This window comes from Monodon monoceros, unplaced genomic scaffold, assembly GCF_005190385.1.
Source record: "Monodon monoceros isolate NGI ecotype Baffin Bay Population unplaced genomic scaffold, NGI_Narwhal_1 Super_Scaffold_18, whole genome shotgun sequence".
NCBI lineage: Eukaryota > Metazoa > Chordata > Mammalia > Artiodactyla > Monodontidae > Monodon > Monodon monoceros.
In genome coordinates, this window is record NW_021703774.1 from 25,474,270 (window position 1) to 25,495,593 (window position 21,324).

At 44.4% G+C, this 21,324-nt stretch overlaps 1 protein-coding gene across 1 annotated transcript in view; it reads right to left on the reverse strand.

Moving 5' to 3' along the window:
* Positions 1 to 21,324, reverse strand: part of KIF26B (kinesin family member 26B) — a 490,504-nt gene that overhangs the window by 262,027 nt on the left and 207,153 nt on the right. Inside the window, exon 4 of the mRNA XM_029228705.1 lies at positions 2,851 to 3,017. Coding sequence (XP_029084538.1) covers positions 2,851 to 3,017 — 167 coding nt within the window. The remainder of the gene's footprint in view (positions 1 to 2,850; positions 3,018 to 21,324) is intronic.

The window sequence follows — 21,324 nt, forward strand, 5'->3', positions numbered from 1 at the left end:
CTTACTTCGTCCCAGCTTACACTTCCCCCTCCCTTTGTCCATATATATATATATATATATATATATATATATATGTGTGTGTGTGTGTGTGTTTTTAAAGAATTATTCTTTTTCTGATGGTACTTCACCCCTCACTCTACACTGTAAATGCTCTAAACACAAACCATGTAGTTTTTTTCTTTTTGTTTTTTTTTTTGCGGTACGCGGGCCTCTCACTGTTGTGGCCTCTCCCGTTGCGGAGCACAGGCTCCGGACGCGCAGGCTCAGCGGCCATGGCTCACGGGCCCAGCCGCTCCGCGGCATGTGGGATCCTCCCGGACCGGGGCACGAACCCGTGTCCCCTGCATCGGCAGGCGGACTCTCAACCACTGCGCCACCAGGGAAGCCCCAAACCATGTACTTTTAATGCCTTAACCCACTAAGCTCCAGGTGCTGTCAGCATTCACCACAAAGCAATGACAAAGATTTAGGTAGCCCTCTGAATCCTTTCTAGCTCTTTGAAAGCTCATACCACAAGCCCTTGCAATTCTGAATTCAGGGGTTCTTTGTTTATCGCTAACATCATCCACAGGGCCTCGTCCAGCCGACATCACTGGCCCATTCAGGTGGGTGCACCCTGGTGTTTCCATTCTACCCCTTGGTGTACAAGCAAAACTCTCAGGAAGACTGTCTTTGCCAGTCATTCACCATTCTTTTCCCTGGTGTTTGTTCGCTTGTTTGTAAATCCTCCTCTGACCCACGTGAAAGCTGGCCTCCATACACCATTTGTCCAGCACTCAGGCCTTCCTGGTCTATCCCATCTCGACATCCTCTCCCTGACTCGGATGACACTGTTGGTTTCCCCCCAGCAGGGAACACTATTCTCCCAAAACACTGTCCATCAGGGATCACAGCACCTCTTATTTCTTCCTGCTTCAACTCCTTTTTCTGGGTTTTTTTTATGAGTCAGTCAGTCTATAAAAATCTCTGGACATTTCAGTATTTCAGGAGATCAACCCCCATCTGAGCACTGAATGTTCTCTCCGGCAATGAAGCCAGGTAGTCACCCAATGCAAGCTTGATCTCCCTCGGTGATGGGGACCTCACTGTCTCTTGGGGCAGTTTGAATTGTGAGCATGTTCTCCTTCATTCCGAGCTGGGAGATCTCTCTCTTTCATCATGAAGTTTTATTCAGCCTTTGCCCACATACTCAGGTTTTCTATACAACCATCCAAATCCCTCTTTTACATGATGGCCCAAGAGACAGCTGAGGGCTCTCTTCTCCAGACTAAGCCTGCCAGGACTTGGCCTCCTAGTTCCTCACCACTGTAGTCACCCTCCTGTAGACATGCTCTAATAGCCTACCTATGTCCCGGGATCTTCTGTGCTTGTGGCATTCCCTCATATTCTGTTCCATCTGTTTATTCTCTCCTTGAGTGGCATGGACATGACCTCCCAGTAAGCTTTCTCAGTGGTCCCAGACAACACAGAAATTCACGAACACGCAGAGCTAACACGGTGGCCTCTGCTGTCGGGTGGCCACTACATACCTATTTCCTGTTACTTCCCATACATTCAAGTTGGCCCAGTTGTTCACAGGACAATAAACATGGCACCAAGGTACAACCAGAACCTCAAAGCCAGTCTTCCGACAAGCCCCGTGTGCTGCCTTTATTGTGTCTTAATCCAGGATGTCAGCCTCTGTTCCTCCTCTAACTTGTTCCTTTCCTAATCAGAGCCCCTTCCTCAGATTTGTGCTTTGGATGTTACCATTGCTAAGGATAACAGGAAAAGCCAAACAACGTTCCCTCTTACTGACACGCTCGTTAAGTCCATAGTGAATTACCATTTGTACAGCACATACTTTATAATTTATAATCATCTTATGTTAATCTTCAGAGCAACCCTGAGGAACAGGTATTATCCTCATTTTATAGATGAGGACCCTGAGGCAGAGCTGGAACTCAAACCCAAGGGGTCTTCTGATTTCACATCTCACTCTATTTAGTCTATACCCTGCTTACTCAGAAGCTCACGAATCTTAGGTACAGAAAAAGTTTTCTAAGGTTAAGTTCCAAGTATCAAGTAAAGAATGAGTCACAGAGGAAAACCCAGAGGAATCTGGTTTCTATTTCTGGCTTTGCTATAAACTACCTCACAGTTTAACTTTCCTGGTCCTCAGTTTCCTTATTCATAAAATAAGGAGATCAAATTAGACAACCCCTGAAGCGCCTTCCTGCTCAGCTGTCCTATGTCTCCTGCCCTGTCTCTGCCGTGTTGCTAAAATTAGGCAGAAAACATTGTTGAAATACCTTTCTTTGTTGTTTCTCAGGGTTTTTTTTTTTTTAAGTTTCTGAAATTAGCTGGATAGTTGACAACTATCCAGCTAGTCTGTCAAGGAGGAAGAAAATTGCCATCTATTTAATAGCTAAATTTTAAGCAGCTCATTTTCTGTAGTGAGAAGAGATATCTGGAAACACCAGCCATGGGGCTGCACCCACAAAATTCCTCCTCCTGTGGAGACCATCTTTAGAGCCACGTATTCCCAGAGCAGAGGTTCTCAAGCCAGGCGATGTTTGGCAACATCTGGAGACATTTTGGGTTGTCACAACCGGGGAAGGTGCCATAGGAATCTGGCGAGTAGAGGCCAAGGATGCTGCTAAACGTCCTATACTCACAGGACAGTCCCCCTAAACAGAGAGTTATCTGGCCTCAGATGTCAACGGGCTGAGGTTGAGAAACCCTGTCTTAAAGAGTGAAGTCAAAGAACAGCCCCAAACTCTTCCCAGTGTTTTAGCTAAACTGGTCCACGTGAGAGGCCAACCGGGTGGGCTCACCTGAAAGAACCGAGGGTCTGGACACCTCTCTTACCTGGCGAAGAAGGACGCGGCCACCGAGGTGCCCGCGGAGGTCTCGCTGGCCACGCAGGAGGCTTGCGACGCCGGGACGCTGCAGGCCGAAGGCTTGTCTGCATTGTAGCGATTCAGCGCCGCCTCTGTCAGGCCCTCCCGGCCAGGCTCTGTCATCAGCTGGGAGATCTGGCAAGGAACACGGAGATCGAGCTCATTACCTGTGGCTCACGGCATTTCCTGACTACCACCGGTAGCGCCTCTGTTTTGGGGTCGGGGCCAGAGCACGGGGCAGGGGGCGGTGAGGCTGGGAAGGAACACGTCCCCACGTGCATTCAGTGACACGCAACATGGCCTCCTCTAAGGCCATTTTCCTGCATGTTAGCTAGAATACCTCCTCGTTTGCATTAAATATAACGGAATACAATTATGCCCCGACACTGTAAGTTTCAATTACTTCTGTGTCCCCCCTCCATTTGGAGGGGAAAGCAGAAGCCATTAACCACACTATGTGCAGTCCAAGACCAGACCAGTAGGACCAACTAGTGCTGGTTTCTTACTAGGAAGGCCCTAAAGGCTCTCCAATAGACAAGAGGGGCAAAGACATCATTTTTTCAAGGGAGAAGTGAACCTGCTAACGAACATAAGAAATTAAACAAAACACTACTTGTGTATTGTTGTTGTTTGCTGTAGGCAGTCAGCAAAGAGATGACTTAGAGAAGCTCATAAAAATAGATACAGCCCACCATGAATGACCAATGGTTTTTTTTTTTTTTTTTTCTTCTTGGAAGGTTTAGACCATTCCAACAGACTTAATTTTCCTACTGGTTCATTAAGATAAATGGCTTCCATTTTATTGGCAATAATTACCTTTATAGCGCAAATTCTAGTGAATGGGGGCTGGGTCTATTTTGCCTAAATGTACATAATATACTATGAAGAACCACACTTCTGGGCAAAGTAAGATACTGGTATAGAAACATACTTTCGGAAAGTGCTAATCCCATGACAAATGTAATAATTATGCAGGCAAGTCCTAAGTGTGCTATTTTGAAAGCCTGTTACTTTAAAACTTCAGTCTACTTGCAAAAAGGAAAAACTGTCAGTTTTTTTTTTTTTAAAAAAAGGAAACTTTCGTTTGGGGAAAAAAAAAAAAAAAAAGGTCTCCAGCCCGTTCAAACCTCTTAAATGCTGAGTGGACAATGTTTCTAATTGCCTAGAAAATACAAGTGCGATACGGCAAAGATCAGAACGGTTTCCACTCTGTGCTGAGCAGCCCAGAAGGCCAGTGAAAGAGTCCCGTTTGTTAACCTTTGAACATCAAACATTTGTACTTTTCATTATTAGAAGAATAGCAATCACTCTTGAGCCCCACGGACTTGAAACTTTGCTCTGCTTAAATTCACGCTCTGACTTGGAAAGCCTTGGCATTATCCAGCTGTAATTCTGCCAATACACACTTTCTTATTCTCATTCATTCAATGCATTGTAAGGAAACTCAACCCACATCAGAGAAACGGGAGAGGAAACGGCAAAAGCAGCCAGTGGCCTGGAGGACGTTCCCTGCACTGGCAGGGGCTGCTTCCCAGACAGAGGGCCTGTGTCACCTCTCTTTGGGCTTCCTCTGCAGCCCGTGGGGTGTGGGCACCCCTCAACCAGCTACCACTCTCCCGGAGGAGTGAGGCATGCTGGAGGGGACGGCTGAAACAACCGGGGACCTGGCTGTGGGCACGCACACTGTTGTCACCACCATAAATGGCATTTATGAAGCACCGGTGGTACAGGATGCCATCCTGGACAGTGTCCCAAAACAAACCTCACCGTGAATTCCCGCCATCCCACAGCTCTCCACACCAGAATGGGGTCTCAGGAGCGACGTGGGGCCGACCCTCCTTGATCATCCTTGTGACAAAACTAACACCTACCCCAACCCTGTGTTCCCTAGGCGACCCCCTCCTTGGAAGCAGACCACATACGCAGCAGCATTCACTCTTCCCCTGGTTCCGAATCTTATTTCAGGGCAGTGGCCTTTCCTACCAGCGGGCGGCCTCCCCACACTTCAAAAGCAAGTCTCTCTAAGAGGGGCCTGCTTTTTTGCTGCTAGCTGTAATGAAGGCTCTGTTCTGTAAGAATCTGCCTGGAAGACTTGGCTTCTCCAAAGGGCATGGGGATGAGCTCGCCGAGAACCCCAAGCCCCTCTCCAGTCACGCAGCGGCCCCTACCCTTGGTTCCCAGGCCAGGTGGGCAGCATGTGAGATGTGCTAAGATGTGTGTGAGATGGGGCTAAGGGGTGTGCTGTCGTGGTCGGTTCCCCCCAGGGCCCTCACTGCAGTCCTGCAGAAGCTGGATTCTAAGAGACCGAGGGGCAGAAACCTGGGGCTGCTTCTCCAGGGGAAAACAGCTAGGGAGCAGGGGCCAAGGCTGAACCCGGATTTGTTGGATTCTGTGACATTTTCACTCTGTCCTCCCCTCCCCCAGTCCAACCCTCATTCCCGCTTTAACTGTCCCCTCAAGGCGGCTCTAGGGGCCCCCTCCCCGCAATCCACTGTAAGAGAAAACGCCCAAACAGCAGGAGTTCCCGGAAACCTTAGCTTCACTGCACAGTCTGCAATCAAGAGCCTTCTTTGTAGAGGACTATGGTTTACCTCTGCCTTTCAGACTTTTCTGACTTAATTTTTTCTCTCACGATACTGCGAAAGCTACAAGACTCTTCGTGGGAAAATTCAAACACCTCAATCTCTTCGTCTAACACATCTGAAAAGCGTAAAGTTCTGGGGGAAAGGATTCGTTATCTTGATTATGTGTGTATGTCATAGTCTAGGAGGAGCAGCTGAAAACTTGCCAGGGGGTCCCAATCACTAACTTTAGGGGGACTAGATTTTCACCACAGGATTTCATTTGCTTTAGTTCTGATTAAAACCTGCTGTTTCCTCTCCATCTCTGTTACACCGGATGGTTTCACTAAAGCAACAAGTAGTATCTGTGACTTTCAAAACACCACATCACATCCCGAGGGTAGTGGTCACTGAAACACGGGATGGCAGTAAAGGAACCAGGCACAGGGAGCGGCGGGGGCGCCTGTGTGTTTGCACACGTGTGTGCTTGTCAATGTGGGGTCTTCAGTGCGCATGGGAGTCCCCGCTACCGTTCGTGTGCACAGGGAGCTGCCTCTCACAGACCTCACAGATAAAGCCGCTCACTACGTTGTCACCCTAGGCAAGATTCATGTCTTTCAACCACATTTACATTTTTGCACTGATACCTCAATATAAGGAGCCATATACTAGTTCACAAAGAAATCTCGAATCTTAAATTCAGTTATGATCTCGACCACAGAATCAAGACAAAAGATGTTTGGCTGTTATCAACCAAGGTTGCTTTCACACGGCAAATCGCAATCTATAAGCCATTGACCTTTAACTTCTCCACTGATGGGAAGGACTCTGAGAGCTTCCAGAGTGTGACAACTTGGGGGCTCATCTTAAATGGCATTACTGACCCAGAAAGCCACCTCCCTTGGGCTCTGCCGAGGCAGCAGGGGACACCAGCAGTATCCATTTCCTGTGCAGAGACTTCTAAGGACAGCAGATGCATCCCACTCAGTCTTTATATTTAATGGCATTATGACCCCAAATCCCAGAAAATAACATATAAAGCATTTTCTGTTAGGCAATTGGTATCTCACTGTTTTGGGATATCTCCTTTATTGTTATTACTACTTACACTGTTGCTTAATATTTTTATATGTTTTGCAAACAGTGGTGCTCAGTAAATATTTTTGATGTGTGTCAGCACAGCCTAACTCACAGTTACCCTGAAAAAGACTGGACACAACTAATGCCAGCCCTTGGTACTGTCTATGCTGTCAGTGGTTACACTCTTAGGGAACGAGGACAGCGGAACACAATTTCAAAAAGCCTAAACGAGGTGAGCAAATCTGCAAAGGACAAGATCAACAAATGCATCCCCAAACCAAAGATAGACGGTTACAGCTGATCATGCAGACCCTGCATCTCAGTCACGGGGTAACAGAAAGCTGGTGGCGGTACACAGAACAGCATCTTCCTCTAATAATCACACTGCAGTGAGATAGGCCCCCACTAACTTATTTGGGTTTTGCTCCTATCAGAGAGTAGGGGGGAGAGAAAATTTTCCATCCTTTTCTGTATATGAGTCTTCACTTGCACTGCAGGAATATGTGTCAATCCCCACTGGAGTCACTTCTGGGGCTGGCTCTAACAGCATCTGGCCCCTTCCCCCCCCCTCCCCTGAAGGATCCCCCTGGGGAGCAGCTGCCCTTTGTGACCCAGGGACGGAGCAGCACAGAGGATTCTTGGAACAGCCATGGGCGCGTGTCTCTTACCTCTGTACCCCTCCTTCTGGGGACCAAAATGCTTCATTTTATGAGATATGTTCATTCGATCCTGGCAGGCAAAGAAACAAGAGGTATGCCCCACTCAGGAGGGAAGCACTGCGACGTCTCCGAAGCCAGAACGATCTCCTCTTCTGCAGTGTCTGTGCTGGCCTCAGCCCTCCCTAAGGGGTTCCACTGCACTCTTTTCGTGTCAGTGCTTTCTGCCCCTGAGCGATTGGGCAAACTTGATCGCATTTCAACTTTCATCTCACCCTGCCTGTCTGTTCTCCACCTGGAAACCAGACCTACCCAGAACTGAAGTGATGCATTGCAAAGGTGGCTCCTGTGCCGTGCGCGGTGGTAGTAAGCACCTTTCCTAAGCAGGATTTGTAAAAGGGCCAGAGCTCACATGGCAACAGTGTTTGCTTAGAAGTCTCAGCAGACATTGCAGCAAGTTAACTACTGCTGGCTCTTTTTGCCTGAAGAAAAGCTACTGAAAGCTAGAACAATAAAATGTGTTTTCCACTAATCTCATCTAAAGATATTCTAACAAAAACAGAACAAAACAAACAAAAAACCAGAAGGACAAAGACTGTATGATTCCATTTATATGAGGCACCTGGAGTAGTTAGATTCATAGAGACAGAAGGTAGAATGGTGGTTGCCAGAGGCCTAGGGAGGAAGACACGGGGAGTTACTGTTTAACGGGTACCTAGTTTCAGTTTGGGAAGATGGGAAAGTTCTGGAGATGGATGGCGGTGATGACTGCACCACACATGAATATACTTAATGCTACAGAACTAATGGTAAATTAAAAATGGTTAAAATGGTAAATTTTATATCGTACATTTTACCACAATTAAAAAAAAAACAACTTAGAATAAAGAGCACCAGGGGACTGCTGACTAAAGGGACAGCCCAGGGCTTCCCTGGTGGCGCAGTGGTTGAGAGTCCGCCTGCCGATGCAGGGGACGCAGGTTCGTGCCCCGGTCCGGGAAGATCCCACATGCCGCGGAGCGGCTGGGCCCGTGAGCCATGGCCGCTGAGCCTGCGCGTCTGGAGCCTGTGCTCCACGACGGCAGAGGACACTGCAGTGAGAGGCCCAAAATTTTTGTGTACCGCAAAAAATTTTTTAAAATAAATAAATAAATAAAGGGACAGCCCAAGATCTGCTCACTGAAAGGAGTAAGAAAAAGCACTTGGACAGAAACCAAAGCTGTAAGGACAGTACTCCTCTTATTTTAAAATACAGCCCCATAATCATGATAATAACTCCAGGGTCAAACTCAATTATCTGGTTGTATCTGAAAGTTCAGAGCTCCTAATGCAATACCTGGCACATAATAGGTGCTCTAAATATTTCTAGAATTGCTTGAATAAGTAGCTCAAGGTTTAGAAATTGTTCTGGTGCACAGGCCACTCTCCTGGAACAAAGCAGAGGTGGTGAGATTTGACCTCCATGTGAAACTCACCTAAGGGACAAAAGATTCTCTGTTCAGAAACATCAAAGGGGAAATTTTTAGGTTATGTATATTTTACCACAATAAAAAAAAAGGGAACAAAACAGAAACGCCACAACACCAGAGTTGATCCCCTTCAGCTTGTCCCAGGTGGCCTGCACCTGCTTTGTCATTTTAGAGGGAGTCATGAGGGCTCTGGGTGTCGAGGCCGAGTCAGAGAAGGGGGCCGAGTCCTCCAGGGACTATGACAGTGAGTTTGCAGGGGGGTCTCAGGGACAGGACCCCACCAGCCTTTGCCCGAAGCCTGCAGGAGATGGGGTGAGCCAGAGCCGTCGACGAGGGAGCAACAGGAAGGTGGGGAGACCAGGAAAGCTGGGAGGGGCTGGAGAAAGCCTCCACCGGAACTGGGCTCTTGGATTAAACCTCATTTGATTTCTGTACCAAGTCAAACGCCGTCCTTCCTCAGCTTCCCTCATTCCTGCCATGTCCCACCCGAACAGTCAGTTAACATTTTTTCCATAACTAGTGTTCTGGAACTGGGTTGGTTCGGATCCTCTCCCATGCCACTGTGACTTTTAGGCATTTAAATGCTCCGGTTAACCCTCCAGCCCTTGGCATGCTGTCCCTGGAGCACAGGCAATGCCGCCTAACTTGAACCTGGTCCCTGGCCTGGCCTAGTCCTTGTGACTCACATGGGGCACAGATCACCTCTGAGACCCCGCGGCTACCTTGAGTCACACAGATATAGTCCTCCTGTGTTGTCCAGCTACCCCCTCCCCACAGCCAGCACCAAGGGGCCATGATGGGATTCTTATGTCCCACGGCTGGGTGTTTGATTACCCTTATTATCTTAACTTGCTTTGGCTATAAATTTTATTAGCAGCCATAAAATTATCCATCCACAGCTTTGACTCAGTGACCTCTTGCCACAGAGAATTCCACACACCGGTGCTCCCGGGGCCGAGGAGAGCTCCTTTTCCTCACCCTGTATTTACAGCCTCACCTTCATCAGGGTTCCGCCCTGTATGATGAGTCAGCAAACAGAGGAGGCTGCTGTGTTTCATGATACCCGTTATCAGGGCTTAAATCTGGCCCCTCAGTGCACATGACTGTCTTCTTTTATTCTTTGTGTTGCTAAAAGGTAAAGGGGCAGGGCCACCCAAATGCTTTAGAAAAGACTGAGGTGCAGGGTACGACAAAGGGCCAGCTGCATTTCTGTTTCGGATTCTTCCCTTAGATTTCTTTTTTGCTTTTAATTTTTATTGGAGTACAGTTGTTTTACAATATTGTGTTAGTTTCTACTGGACAGCAAAGTGAATCAGCTCTACGTATATATATATATCCCCTCTTTTTTGGATTTCCTTCTTCCCATTTAGGTCACCACAGAGCATTGAGTAGAGTCCCCTGTGCTCTACAGTAGGTTCTCGTTAGTTATCTATTTTATACATAGTATCAATCGTGTATATATGTCAATCCCAATCTTCCAATTCATCCCACCACCCCTTTTCCCCCTTGGTATCCATACGTTTGTTCTCTACATCTGCATCTCTATTCCTGCCCTGCAAATAGGTTCATCTGTACCATTTTTCTAGATTCCACATATGTGCATTGCTATACAATATTTGTTCTTCTCTTTCTTACTTCACCCTGTATGACAGACACTAAGTCCATCCACATCTCTACAAATGACCCAATTTCATTCCTTTTTATGGCTGAGTAATATTCCATTGTATATATGTAGCACATCTTTTTATCCATTCATCTGTCGATGGACATTTAGGTTGCTTCCATGTCCTGGCTATTGTAAATAGGGCTGCAGTAAACATTGGGGTGCATGTGTCTTTTTGAATTATGGTTTTCTCAGGGTATATGCCCAGTAGTGGGATTGCTGGGTCATATGGTAGTTCTAGTTTTAGTTTTTTAAGGAACCTCCATACTGTTCTCCATAGTGGCTGTATCAATTTACACTCCCAACAACAGTGCAAGACAGTTCCCTTTTCTCCACACCCTCTCCAGCATTTATTGTTTCTAGATTTTTTGATGATGGCCATTCTGACTGGTGAGAGGTCAGAACTACTCACTGTAGTTTTGACTTGCATTTCTCTAATAATTAGCGATGCTGGGCATCTTTTCATGTGTTTGTTGGCCATCTGTATGTCTTCTTTGGAGAAATGTCTATTTAGGCCTTCCACCGAGTTTTGGATTGGGTTGTTTGTTTTTTTGATATTGAGCTGCATGAGCTGTTTGTATATTTTGGAGATTAATCTTTTGTCAGTTGCTTCGTTTGCAAATATTTTCTCCCATTCTGAGGGCTGTCTTTTCGCCTTGTTTATGGTTTCCTTTGCTGTGCAAAAGCTTTTAAGTTTTATTATGTCCCATTTGTTTATTTTTGTTTTTATTTCCATTTCTCTAGGAGGTGGATCAAAAAAGATCTTGCTGCGATTTATGTCAAAGAGTGTTGTGCCTACGTTTTCCTCTAAGAGTTTTATAGTGTCTGGCCTTACATTTAGTTCTTTAATCCATTTCGAGTTTATTTTTGTGTATGGTGTTAGGGAGTGTTCTAATTTCATTCTTTTACACGTAGCTGTCTAGTTTTCCCAGCACCACTTATTGAAGAGATTGTCTTTGCTCCATTGTATATTTTTGCCTCCTTTGTCATAGATTAATTGACTATAGGTGCATGGGTTTGTCTCTGGGTTTTCTATCCTGTTCCACTGATCTATATCAGTTCTGAGATGTGCAGCTCAAGGCAGAGGTCAAATATTCTTTTAAAGAATATCTTAAAACAAATAATAAAGTCTTACCATCAAGCTTGTAGTATTTCTACCTATAGATACATGTAAATAGGTTGACTGACAATACTTTTAATACTTAGTGCTCAAGTATGTTTTGTGGGGTGGTTTAGTGACACATTCAAAGACATACAATGATACCAGGTGTCTAGCTGCCATGATGAGGTTAGTTTCAGCCTGAGAGAATGTTGAGAAGTGACTTCAGGCATCCTCATAGGGCATCATCGTACTCATTATCATTTTTGAGTCAGGGTCTGTTCTAAGAACTTTGTATATATGCTGCCATATTTAATCCTGACAGCAACCCTATGAACGAGGCACAACTGTCACCAAATAATAGCTTTAACTCTGTCTGCCACATGGGAAAAACCCTGGAGGAGGTATTGCCGCCAGGTTTCCTTTCTTTCCATCCTTGAGTTTATCTTGCACTGATCACATCATCCAGAGAATGTACGGCTCTTCAACTGTGGCTGCCCCATTCAGAAAATGTGTTAACAGCCAAAGAGTTGATGAAGAGCAGAGAAAAGGATCATTTGAATCATTTCTCAATATGCACACAGGCTTGCTCTATCCAATGTTTTGTGATTTTTAGGATCAAATGAAAGCAAAATCAAATGGTCTGAATCTTGATGTAACCGATCTCACTTTCCATTTGCAACTAAGCAAATTCAGACTGAGTAGAGCAACCATCATCAACCCAACCCTGGCATCAGGGTTGGGTCCCAAGGTCAGCTCCGAAAACCTGGAAGAACTAAAGGATTTTTTCATGTCCTGAATCACGTGGGCTGCTCTTTCACTGGGGGAAGGTTACCATTGCACCCCACCCGAAACACTTCCAAGAGCCAGTGCCCCAGGAATGCCCTGAGCACTCTTCCCACCCTGGATGATCAGGGCCACCCCTCCCTATGGTCTGCATGGCTGCCCTTGTATCAGAGCATTTGTTTTGTTTTGTAACTGCCTGTCGCTGGTCTCTCTGCCCAACTAGATAGCAAGCCCTGTGAGGAGAGGGACTGGGTCTTGCGCACTTCAGTATTACCACCATGGCACAGTGTCTGGATATGGAATACATCTAATAAATACATCAATTAATACATTAATTACAAATACCTACAAATAAAAATAAACTTAATTTAGTTGCGTTAGCATTGCTTGAGTTTTGTTTGGTTTTGAGGGATAAAGGTTATTTTCACCTGATTTTAAAAATTATGAACTGGTTAGACAAAGCTTTATTAAAAAAAAAATAAGGTATCTCAGGGTACACTTCATTCAATATATTGGTGAGATAAATGACTGGAGTGGGGGAAAGAAAAGGCAAACAAGAAACAGAGGGCTTCCCTGGTGGCGCAGTGGTTGGGAGTCCGCCTGCCGATGCAGGCGATGCGGGTTCGTGCCCCGGTCCGGGAAGATCCCACATGCCGCAGAGCGGCTGGGCCCTTAAGCCATGGCCGCTGGGCCCGCGTGTCCAGAGCCTGTGCTCTGCAGCAGGAGAGGCCACGGCGGTGAGAGGTGAGACGTACCGCAAAAAAAAAAAAAAAGAAACAAAGAGGCCAAGGGACAGAGACAAAGAAAAAAAGAGGGAAACAGGAGAAAGGGGAAGAAAGAGAAAAACGAAAAGAAATTACAGAAAAAGATTTTTAAAAAGGAGACGAGACCAGTGCCTTTCAGCCAGCTTGAGTGTGAGCATGTGATGGCCACAGCTAGGGAGCTGGAATTCTCTGGAATATTAGGCAAGCGATCCTAGGAACATGGTTTCCAGGAGAGAGAGAAGCAAGCTTAGAGGCTGAAGTCCCACTGCCTGTCCTAGCTCTTCCCGGTATCAGGCAAGACCTTCAGCTACACGTAGAACCCTGAGGTGCCTGAGGATAAAATGTGTGAAGGCAGAAGTTTAAACACCCATGTCACAAAATTGAGCCATTCTCTCACCCTTTTCCAATAAAAAGCAAAACATAGTTCTAATTTCTGAAAAAAAAGGGCTTAGAATTTCTGAATATCTCAATACTTGCTCATGTAACGTTTACAGATGGCATGGTTTATTAGTTATGCTTCCAAGAGAAAACACAGTAAGATTAAGAAACTGAACATTAGATTACAGAACTGATGTAGCATTTAACGCTAATACAGATCATGGCCTTTCCATCCATGCCTGACCTGCTGTGTTCGTCTGTACATGGCCATGCAGCTTTAGGAAGCAGTCCCTTCCTAGAGCACGCCACTGTTCTTTACCTGTCTTGGCTAACGCTTGGAAAACTTTCAAGAAAACCGGCAGCGCCTCATGGCCTGGAATTTTAAATGTGCATTCCTTGTAGGCACCTGACTTCCTCATAGTTTCCTTGAGCTCTTGTGAGAAACAGTCAAGAGGGACCTGAGACAATACTCTGCTGTAAGGGACCCACCAAGGTCTGCAGAACAGCCAGTTCACTAAATGCAAAAGCAACCTTGCCTTCTGGGCAAAACTGAGGGGACAATGTTGGGAACTTAACAAACAAAGGCATGTGTACACACACACACACACACACACGTGCATGCACGCACACAGACACACATGAACGCACAAAGCCCTCAGGATGCTGGGGTGGTAGACAGAGAGTCCGCACAAAGAAGGGGCGAGGTTGGCAACTGCTGGAGCCCTGACCCAGGAGTCATGAGAGCCAGGTCTGCAGGGCTCCCAGCACCAGGGAAGGGGCTCGTCCTTGTTTGGAGTCCTTCATGGAAGCTGACAGCATTGAGGCTGGCTCTAGATTATAGGATTCATTCTGCTCACACCACAGTCACAAAGGAGAGATGCCCAGACTAGAGACAGGCTGAACCAAATGGAATTGCCAGTGTAATCCCAGTGCCTAGGAAAGGGTATGCCATGCATCAGGCCCTTGGTAAGCATTGCACTGAATGAAAGGATCCAATTCTGGGTATGGCTTGGTTGATGACAACATGAGGGAAGTTACTTCCCCTCTCTTAGCCCTAATTTCCCCAGTGAGGGGAACTCATGAATCTGTGTCTTGGGTGAAATGAGATAATGCACTGAATGTGCTCTGTGGTGCCTAAAGTCATCATCACATATAAAGCAGGGACGTTTAGAAATATTCCTCTTTCACCTTAAAGCATGTCCCTAATTTAACATTTGTGTGACCATTATGCAAAAACATACAAATATGTCAATGTCAACAACAAAACAGAAAGCTTTCCCCAGTACTGTACCAAACCATCAATGGTGAACAAGGGGCTGATTCTCTCAAAGGGTCAGCTGGTTGTTCCAAAGCGATGCACAGATTTTCACAGTTCCAGCTTTGAACTGACCTCACATCTTCTGCTTACCAGTTGCAGAAATGCCAAATCCTACACCAGCCAAACAGCAATTTTCACAAAAATGTTTCAATGGAGCTGGAAAAGTCCTTAGATAGAGTCTAGGCCAACTTTCATGTGTAAACATGAAGACACTGTGGTCCAGACTGGTGAGCTGAGTTGTCCAAAATCACACATCTGGTTTGTGGCACTACCAGTCAATTGTAGCACTTACTTAAATGCACATCAAAAAGCTAACAATAGGACAGCAGAACTCTAAAAATCCCCGAAATACATACAGAGAGAGAGAGAGCGAGCAAGCCAGGCTCTGTAGTTCAGCAATAAGCCAGGGGCTTGGCTGTAGCCAAACAACTGGCTGTGGGACCTTTGTGAAGTCAGTTAACCTCTCTACAACCTTGTTTCCAAAATCAGGGATCTGCCTTAAGGAATATCAAATAAAAACACTCTCAATTGTCCTTCTCCTCAAATAACAACGGCTTAAGCTTCTAAACCGATGCTTCAGAGTCTCTCATTGAAAAGCTGCACGGGAGTAGGCAAACATTTGTGGGCTGACCTAAAATAATCCTGTGAAGACGTCTGGAACTGTTCCTCTGTCTCGTCCCTTCTGAGTTCAGGATCACTCACTCCATATGGCTGGTAATTTCCACTTCTGTATGTTCCTACATGTCCAGACTCCAGAGAACAGCTCAGCAGGGTTGCTTCCTGGGAAACTCTGGATCACGAATCCCAGTCAGGACAGATCCCAATCCCGTCCCCAGACCTATGACAAAATGCATTTGATGGTTTTCTAAATCAGTTCACCCAGGGGATCTGGATGAGTACTAAAATACATTTCTTTACATATGCATGCTTTCGTTGTGTATTTCACTAGTAAAAATAACATTGAGAATGCATAGAAGTTTAATAATGTTTGGGTGCCCCTTACATCCTTAACTCTGAATTCTCAAATTCTGGGATATTTAAAAATCCTGGGCCTCATGAGTTGTAAAATGAAATTCTGCTACTAACTTTGCTGTTGTCTGATTTCTTCAAGTCCGTGTCATTTTCTCAGCACCTCTTCTCTTTGAACATCATTAATTAGCCAAGAGACAAAGACCTTCTGTGTGAGTTGAAGCCAAAGTTGTACAATCTCATGTGTCCTTACTAAATAAATACCTACTTTTTTTCTGTTTCAGCTGCAACATTCCATCCAGTGTCCTAATTTCTTCACTTGGTGGTTCTGCTTAAATTTCTCCTCTGTTCATTTAAGATGTTGGTTTTCTCTTCTATTGTACATGCTATGGCTTTTCCCAAAGCTCAGCTATACTTTCCACTTGTTAGAACTTTATAATATGGGTCAGGCCCAGCAAAGTCAATACCAACTAACTTATTGTGAGCCTATCTAACTAGATTCCCCCAGCTAGCAACCCAGAGCCAGCCAGATTGGCAGACCCCGACACCTCAGGGATGACAGCCAGTGCCGTGCTTTATTCTCACACAGAGTTGGACCTGGGAGTTCATCTCTTCCATATCTGCCCTTCTGTTACAATCCTTGAGTCCCTGGAGTCTGCTATTTAAAATAGAGCTGATCTTTTGGGATTCTCGTCTTTCATACACACTTGAAAAGCTATTCATCCAATCCTGAGTTAAAAGACTCTAAACTGTATTAACAAATCAGTCTGGTTGCAATTCTCCCAAAATTGAATTATTCTCTTAACAACCTCTTGAGAGAAAGAAACGAAACATTAACATCTCAGCGAAGTCTGCTTGTCATCTTTCCTTGACTCCCCAAACCTTGACTCTACCCGTAACACAAAGTAACGCTGAAGTCTACAGGGCTTCCACGTGTGGGACAACCATACAAACAGACCCAGGTTCTCAGATCCAGAGTGTGGAATCAGCAAGGCCATCGTAGAAAGAAGCTGGTGGCCCAAAACTACGATTTTCAACACAAATTGAGAATATATAGAGGCTGCAGTAACCCCGTATTAGCATGGACAGCAACATACCCGTTTCAGAAGGCCAGTTCCATGAAGGCAGGAAATAAATCTTGCCTGTGGAATACCTTTACACCTCTGAGCAACCCTCTTGGAGTAAGTATTGAAACGTCTGCTATTTGACTTCCTACAGGGCTTACCACCAGCACGTTCACACAAAGTTGGCAAGAGCAGTACAACACGTAGACATTTTATAGTAGCTTAAGATTTAGTAGATTGTTTTTGTCCCAGAGCCCAAGATGAGGCCAAAGTAAACAAGCACACACGTGTGTACACACATACTCACACCCCAGAATCGCTCTTGTTGGAAGAGTAATTCTATCGAGCAGTGTCTTTGAGAAAGAATGAAAACTGGGCTTCCCTGGTGGTGCAGTGGTTGAGAGTCCGCCTGCCGATGCAGGGGACACGGGTTCGTGCCCCGGTCCGGGAGGATCCCACATGCCGCGGAGTGGCTGGGCCCGTGAGCCATGGCCACTGAGCCTGCGCGTCCGGAGCCTGTGCTCCGCAACGGGAGAGGCCACAACAGTGAGAGGCCCGCGCACCGCAAAAAACCAAAAACAAACAAACAAACAAAAGAAAAAAAAAAAAAAAGAATGAAAACTACTTCTCTGGGGGAAAGAACCCTAAGAAGAAACTTCTGAAATATACAAAGACACATTTGAGAATTAGTAAACATGTCCACTGAGGAAGTACATAGAATAAATAACCTCAAATTAGATTGGCCCTAAAAGGAACACATCCCGAAAGTGGGGTTGCAGGAGATTACAGACCCACCTTCCTACCATAGAGACCTTTAAGAACAATCACAGTAGCCAGCTGTCTAGAATGGCTCCAGTGTAGATCTACGCAGAGGGAGAGAAGTACCAGATGTCTAGAGGAACACTTTTCCCAAGCAGGAGTTTTTGATGTGTAGGTACTTCTAATACATAGACTCTAAACTTTGGCAGCCCTCTAATTACCAAATTATAATTTCATTAATGTCCCAGACAGACCATAGCTCAGAGTAAACCTAATGTGTACCATGCTTACCCACTTTCTCAGCTAATTCTTAGTCTTTAGTGTTACATATCTATGACGATCATGTAGCTCGCATTTTTCAGGCTCATTCAATTAAAACTTTTTCTTGCTGTTGGCCTCCTAAGTACATTTACATGTGTCAAATCCTGTCTCGTGAATTTTGATTGAGGAATTACGTTTGCTCTAGATTGCAGACTCAATTTTTAACTAGTCATCAGGAGGGGAAAGGCAGTATTTATGAAAGATGCTTTATCTTCAAATTCTAGAAAAACTTCCCTCCAATCCAGGTCAGTATGGGGATCATCTGTCACATCCAAGGGTCAAACATAAAAAGGCAGTAGTGGGAATAAGAGGCGTGGGCTCCCTCTCTATCCAGCAAGCCTGCCAAACCACAGACAGGAGGCACTCAGATGAAGGCATCCCGTTTAAAGGAACTTTGTTCTGTTTGTGCTTTGTTTAAATCCCAGAGTGGGAGATGACCCACAATAAGCCACTTGAACTTTTTTCTCTGTAAGTCTCCAGTTGAAATACAGTATGTGGGAGTTCTTTCGATAGCAGTTATGCAGGCCTTTTCAGAGACTAAATTTGAATACTCCACAGTTACCAATTAGGAGTATAACTGCTCAACAACAGGCTTGAAAGCCAATGGCAGCCCCCCACTGGCCTCACTTTACCAGGTTCCCAGCCAGGCCTTCTGAGGGCTTCCCCACAGGCAGCCCTGCTTCAGCCTTCCTGACCAGGAGACCCAGCCCTGGGAGACCCGACCCTCTTCCTGGGTGACATGTTATTTGTACTGTTCCTTATCTATTCAAAGCTGGAGTAATAAGAACAAACTCAGCTAAACTAAATTGGTCCTTTGTTTGCCATTATCATAAAAATTTTATGTAGGAACTAATAAAAACATGCTTTACGTGCACAGTTACATGGGTTTACACAGGCAATAATATCCAGCAAGTTATATCCATCAATTCAGTTACAGACCCTTAGGAATAAATATTTTATCTTTCCCAATGTTTTCGTTTATTGAAAGGAAGGTGTGGACACAGAAGTGTATGACTATCTGTGGCTTCTAAGGGCTCTGACGTCCCCCTGGATGCCTCTCCAGGAGGCCAGAAATGTCCTTTCAGGAGTTTCTGGATAATTTTCATAATTTTTTAGCCTCCTAAGAGCTCAGTATTAATCATTCCTCCAATCTCAGTAAATGGAAAGCTTTTTACAAAGCTGCTAAAAATAAATCGCTTTTGAAATGAGTTCAGAATTTTCTTAGAAAAAAATTTTAAGCAAACAAAAAGATCCAATTCTCTTCCCAACTGGGACCTTAGAGCAGATTTACAATAGATGTAATTAAGGAAGTTTAATGAAATCCAAATCTAAACCCCCCCCCAAATTGGATATTTCAGCTTTCCCTTCAGTGATGTACTCTAAAAATACACTGAATGAGTTGGGTTTTGTGTGGGGTTTTTTTTTGCTGTATATTTTCTTTCTTTCCAGATCTGCAGTGTCCAATAGAAACATAATGGGAGCCACAAAAGCAAGCTGCATGTGTAATTCAAAATTTTCTAGTAGCCACATTAAAAGCGTAAAAAGGAACAGGTGAAATTAATTTAAATAATATATTTTATTTAACCCAATGTATACAAACTATTGTCATTTTAACATGTAATCAGTCTAAAAAAAATCTTACTAATGGAATATTTTACATTGTTTTTTCTTGTCCTAAGTCTTGGAAAACTAATGTGTATTTTACTTACAGTACAATTCAATTCAAACTAGCCTCATCTCAAAATGCGCAATAGCCACATATGACTGACGGCTACCCCGCTGGACAGCAAAGGTCTAGAGAATTGTTGACCAGCCTGGGAAAGATAATCTCAAAGAATTCACAATTTATATGATTGCTTTTGTACCCTGTGGGCACACCTCCCCCAGATGATAACTGTGAATCTAACATATTATAAACTCAGAAAATATTAAAATTACATGTTATTTTAAAAGTCCAATTTTTTTCCTGTCTATAACTGATAGTAAAATAAGCAAAGGTAAAGCAAGCCAGGTGAAAAGGCAAAATACTTAGGGCAGCCAAAAAGAGTCTATGTCAACAGTTATCAGAGTTAAGTTAGAAAGTGTTACCAATCAGATCCTATACCAGCCTTCACAGCCCCTGCAGCCTCTTAAATACAGACCACTGTGAAGTCTCTTCTGTATAAAACTGCACCTTGGGAAAATGAGAAGCTAAATGCCTTTCCACTTAACTTTTTTCACTCAAAGAAGCTATGTATTAACTTTTTTCACTCAAAGAAGCTATGTACTAAGTTTCTGTAACCTTTAAAAACAATGCTATCTTCTATTACTCTTTCATCATCCCTCTGTTTCTTAGAGTAGATACTAAAAAAGGCATTTGTATAGGGCATTTTTGTTTTTAAGATTTTTTTTTTTTAATGTGGACCATTTTTAAAGTCTTTATTGAACTTCTTACAACACTGCCTCTGTTTTATGTTTTGGTTTTCTGGCCCCGAGGCATGTGGGATCCTAGCTCCCCGACCAGGGATCGAACCCACACCCCCTACAGTGGAAGGCGAAGTCTCAACCTCTGGACCACCAGGGAAGTCCCCATATCGGGTGTTTTTAAAGTGAGGGTTTAAACCAAAAAGTCGGTACTGTATCTCTGATTTTTTTAAAGTAAGTTTTGGCAAATTACTGTTTCTCTGTGGTTAAATGTTGCCATGTTAAAAAAAAATCAACCCAATAATTCTAAGTCTGTGTTATGTCTTGCAAGTGTTAGTCATATTTTTACTTGAGGTGTTGTTATATTTAATAATGCATACTGATGTGTGTTAAGCAAGTTGTTCTGGGGGGCAGAGACCAGAATTGCTGACTATACCGTTTGCTGAGCTAACCAAAGCACTGCATGCATAGAAATGCTTAATTATCCCAGGTGTTGCTGCTATTGACTCATAAAATGCGTGCACGTGCTGAAATAAGGGCTCTGAGTAAATGTAAAGGTGTTTTATTTTTGTTTCTAGATTCATAGAGTGTGTTGTCTCAAGATAAAACAAACAATCTTGAAATGATGTTTTTATTTTCTCCTCCAAGATGAAGGAAAGTCCTTCTTGGCAATAAGTCAGATTGACAACAGGGGAATTCGAGGATGCTCTCAAGGTCTCTGATCTGTTTTTGTGTGTTTTAAATCAAATAAGGAAACGTCAACCACATATAAAATGCACACTCAAATTTCCTTACCCCGTCTCTCTTCGACCTCACGTTTTCTCTAGAATGCGCGTGGGTTTTGATTCCAGAGAATCCTGCCTTGGTTTTCAAGTGAACGGAAGGATGGTGGTAAGTGAAATATACCCTAAGATTAGAAGTGGTTTTATCTAAAGATTTAGAATAAGGCACTAAGACAATAAATTAACTGTAATAATGGCACTGTTAAAAGACCTTCAAAAAGAGACATAACGATTAGATGCAAACTAATCTACACTAAACCCTGTACTGGAGGGAAGACAGTGCTATAAAGGATATTATTGGGTCAACTAGAAAATACTGGAATATGGATGGTAGATTAAAGTTATTCATCAAAGTTAATTTTACCGAAGT